This window comes from Amphimedon queenslandica, unplaced genomic scaffold (assembly GCF_000090795.2).
Source record: "Amphimedon queenslandica unplaced genomic scaffold, v1.1 AMPQUscaffold_11591, whole genome shotgun sequence".
In the NCBI taxonomy this organism is placed as follows: domain Eukaryota; kingdom Metazoa; phylum Porifera; class Demospongiae; order Haplosclerida; family Niphatidae; genus Amphimedon; species Amphimedon queenslandica.
This window is the reverse complement of record NW_003548167.1, coordinates 1-4,006: the sequence shown is the minus strand read 5'-3', so window position 1 is coordinate 4,006 and position 4,006 is coordinate 1. Positions and strand designations below refer to the sequence as shown.

Here is a 4,006-nt window from a genome sequence, read left to right as displayed (position 1 = left end):
GGAATATTCTTTCCAATCACTATACCATTTCAGCTCCTTCTTTCAATGCCAGTGAAGTCAGGTATTTTGGTCCATCAACTGTTACACTATCATCAGCTGGTCCCCAACTGTTACTATAAATATCAATATTGTTACGATAATAACTGAGAGCAGATGAATCAGTTAAATCTGTTGTAGCTCCCCCCAATAAACGAAGACCTGTCATAATTAATAGGCAATGAATGGATAAAGTATAATTCCCCTTACCTGCCATAGAGGCATCATAAGCTACACCTACTCCACAAACATTATTATCACGTCTCATGACAATTTCACCAGCACAAGCAGTTCCATGGGAATCTGTTCCAACAGGAGATGGGTCACTAACATTATGGTTAAAATCATAACTATAAGCTGACACCTACAAGTATATTAATATAAAAAGAGAGGGGGGAAATTAGAATATATAGTATTAAAAAAATTATACTTTTATTACCAGTAAGCAAAACTAACTATGTGTGTGGGTGAATTAAATAACATTAGTATTTAGCACTAATTAGACTACCTAAGGCAATAATTAGCATAACTTGGATAAGGTCATCCATAAATTGATTATCTCAATGCCCACTTACATAGTTATTCCTTAGGTCAGTATGAGTATGTTGTACTCCTACACAAAAATGATTAATGTGATTATGAGAGTGATAATCAACTTGCCATCATCCACGACACCAACTAATATTCCATTTCCAGTATATCCTTGTATCCATGCTGGCTCTGCATTCAGATCAAGGTAAAGGTTTGGCTCCCTGGTTTGACCAGTATTGTTCTACAATAAAAAATCCAGCTCTAAACTAGATGTCTAAATACAGTAGATATTGATGCAGTCATCTTGCTTAAATTTTCTCTATCACTGACTTCATCACTTAAGCCTGCAGCAATTGCTTATATATTGCATTAAAATCTAAGATAGGTCAGAAACAGTCACTGAGTAAAGAAGATTGTAGATGTGTTTTTAAACCTAGGCTTGCTGCAAGAGAAGAAACATCAGCTAGAATAGATCTCATGCTACATGCAGGTACATGCAGCTTATCATTTGCATTCAACTTATCAGAGTCCTTTATACAAAGAAAAAAGGATGTATAACTACTTTTCCAGCCTTTCTTCTTGCTACAGAAGTCTTTGGACAGCAGTTTATAGTCTTATCTTGCTGACTGTTTGCTGCAATAAGCTCAGACTTGCTAATAGCTGCCATTAGTGGGGCTCGCTCAGGCTCGCCCCAATAATCATGTGAAATTTTACTCCAATTGATAATACAATATCTGCTGTCTAATATGATGTTGATGATATATTGATCTCAGTATTATTTATGATCCTCTGATACTATCCATTATACTATCTATGATGTAACTTACAACTGTCCATTGTATATCCCACAGTGGATCTCCCTGACTTGTTGGTTGAGTATACTTCTTCTCCCACTCATGTAAACTCTGCTGCTGGACATACCCTACCTGCAGGAAACATGACAATGATATGTTATTCCGGTGAAATGATACCCAACAAAAATTATAACACTTATGGGATACAGTACATATGCATGCACTTATGTATGAAAGGATATTAATTATTAATGACAACAATTGGATGCATGATAAAAGGGTTACACTGTGTTGTATGTGCTCACAAAAGCACATTGAACTTGCTATGCATTGAGAAAAAGAGAAGGGAATTTAAAGAGAGCTAGGAGATAAACAAAATAATGAGCACAATAAATGAACATAAGATAATGCCAAAAAGCATAATAAGATAAAAAGTACTTCCATGAGGTTTTAATCACAAATTTCTTTGTGCTAAACCAAAATATATTGGTACATGACTAAAATTTTCATTGTAAATGCAGTTAGAGCAGGAAAAACAAATATTTATAAAGACCTACACATAATTATTTTGTTGCCAGCAAAACAGCAACGTGTTGCCAGGAGTGTAACAGCTTTTTATCCTTGGGAATATGTTGCAAGTGATGGCCACAAAACTTACTAAAACATGTTGTCTAATGTATGTATGGCTTTACCTTCATCTCAGACTTGAGGGCAGTTCTCATGTATTGGACTTCAGTACCAGATTTAACGTTTTCATTAACACTGTGGATAGAGGAGCTCATTTTGAAATGATAAATATTAGCAAAGGCACCAACCTACCAATGATAACAAGTCTAATATTTCATTAAGTGTTATTTATCTCTTACTCTTCCCATGTTAGTGAAACCATGTCTCTCTGCAATCTCATTAGCAGCTTCAATTCCACCATGAACCTCAACAGCCCAGCTATCAGTAAAGACTGGCAGTTGCTTCTGCCCTTCAATATATGCACCAATATCAGCAGCAACAATACTGAAAGTAACAGTTAGAGCTAACAACAAGGAGAAGGTCATCTTCTCCAACTAGAGTACACTCTAGGGAACAGGGAATTGGTATATTTTCCTTTATGATTTACAATGCATTCATCATCATGTTAATTGCCACACCCACCACCTGATTGTCATCATTATTATCTTTCTATGAATTACATGTATTTTTACTGGTTATAATATAGCAAGTAACACAACCAATAGAAGATTCAACTTTTAACTCATAAATATAAATTAGCATTAGTTTTTTTTCCTCACGGTTTCTTACTATGCTCACCCATTGTTAATAAATTATGCTTGTGTTGCAACTAGCACTTGTGGAACAATTGTACCTGAATCTAAAATACAATTAACAACTAGCCAATGCATAGGCATGGGAAGTCCAACTCCTGCATCAAATACTCAGAACTATCTTAACTTTGTAATTGGTCTGTCCATCTTCATTGTAGCATTGCTGATTGTAGTAGCAGGCCAAAGTGTCATTATTACTGTGCTTTTTGTCAATCGGTATAAAACACAATAATTGATTAAATTATTTTTACACTGACTAGACAAAATTAATCTGTCAAAAAGACAAAAATGAAAATATTCCAATGCAAGCTTGTGAGCCATATGAGCTGCACAGATTTTAACTTATTATATTGTTCTTTAACTTAAATGTTGTAGATGCATTTTGCTTATTAGAATTATAGACTTTATACTATTATTTTGGGAGTTCTTTAAGCTTAACTATGCCATGCACATGATTGGCATTACAAAGCTTGGTTGATTCACTACTGACTGTTTGAAATAAAAATTTATAAAAATAGGGAAAACAAGACAAAAGTTCAAAAAGTCTGATCATTTCTAACACTACACTACTAAAAATGACACTCTTAAGTGGTACTCTCTTTGCACCACATCTACATATTGAAGGCAACTATTATCAAAATAAAGAGGAGGACACAATTTCCAATGGCACTCCATCCTGAAGAAGGTGATCCAGAAGGTGATCCAGAAGGTGATTCAGTAGGTGATGCAGTGGGTGATTTAGTAGGTGAATCACGAGGTGTATAGCAGTAGCCACTTGCAATTTCGTTAGGCAGTAGACACTCAGAAGGTTGGATACATCTCAGTGTGGTAGGATTACGTAGCAGAGTGCTTCTACAAGCATCACAATACTGAGGACCAGCAGCAGCACAACCTTTAGTACGAGCACAATCTGAATGACACTGATTAGGAATGCTTGAAACAGAAGAAGGGATACTAGACACTCCATATAAACTAACTGAAATGTTACTTAAAACAGCAGATCCTCTATTTGAATTCCTCCAGTTGATACTAACAGTCCATTGGCCATTAGGATTCTCTCCCCAATGAAGAACACTTAGAAAAGACCAATTAGAGTAGCCGTCAGTTGTCACAATGTCGTAAGGACGATTGAAAAGAAGAGTTGATGTTGAGTCCATTGGTGATGTTAAATTAGCACTAATGTCACCTCTTTTAGCTCTGTTGTCATATCTGTTAGGATGCAGGGTACCATTGATATAGTCTTCAATAATAACATCAAGAGCATTATCTTCATTAACCTCATAACGATATCCACTGGCATTCAGTGACATAGTTACTACAATGTGT

General features: G+C 35.5%; 2 protein-coding genes across 3 annotated transcripts in view; both read right to left on the bottom strand.

Annotated features, from left to right (window-relative positions):
* LOC105315178 (proprotein convertase subtilisin/kexin type 4-like) overlaps positions 1-4,000 on the bottom strand; it is a 5,717-nt gene extending 1,717 nt beyond the window's left edge. Inside the window, exon 1 of one of the 2 annotated variants that reach the window (XM_020005269.1) lies at positions 3,827-4,000. In XM_020005269.1, the coding sequence (XP_019860828.1) occupies positions 3,827-3,990 (164 nt within the window). In that variant the 5' untranslated portion in view covers positions 3,991-4,000. The remainder of the gene's footprint in view (positions 1-3,826) is intronic. The other variant, XM_011409723.2, reaches the window with a different exon arrangement.
* Positions 29-2,478, bottom strand: LOC100642160 (furin-like). Its single transcript, XM_020005270.1, has 6 exons — positions 2,228-2,478; positions 2,054-2,176; positions 1,395-1,493; positions 612-808; positions 247-400; positions 29-198 (listed from the first exon to the last, which is right to left on the bottom strand). Exons 1-4 carry the CDS (start codon positions 2,411-2,413, stop codon positions 650-652), a joined length of 567 nt encoding a protein of 188 aa, XP_019860829.1. The 5' UTR covers positions 2,414-2,478; the 3' UTR covers positions 29-198; positions 247-400; positions 612-649.
* Positions 4,001-4,006: the final 6 nt, after the last annotated feature.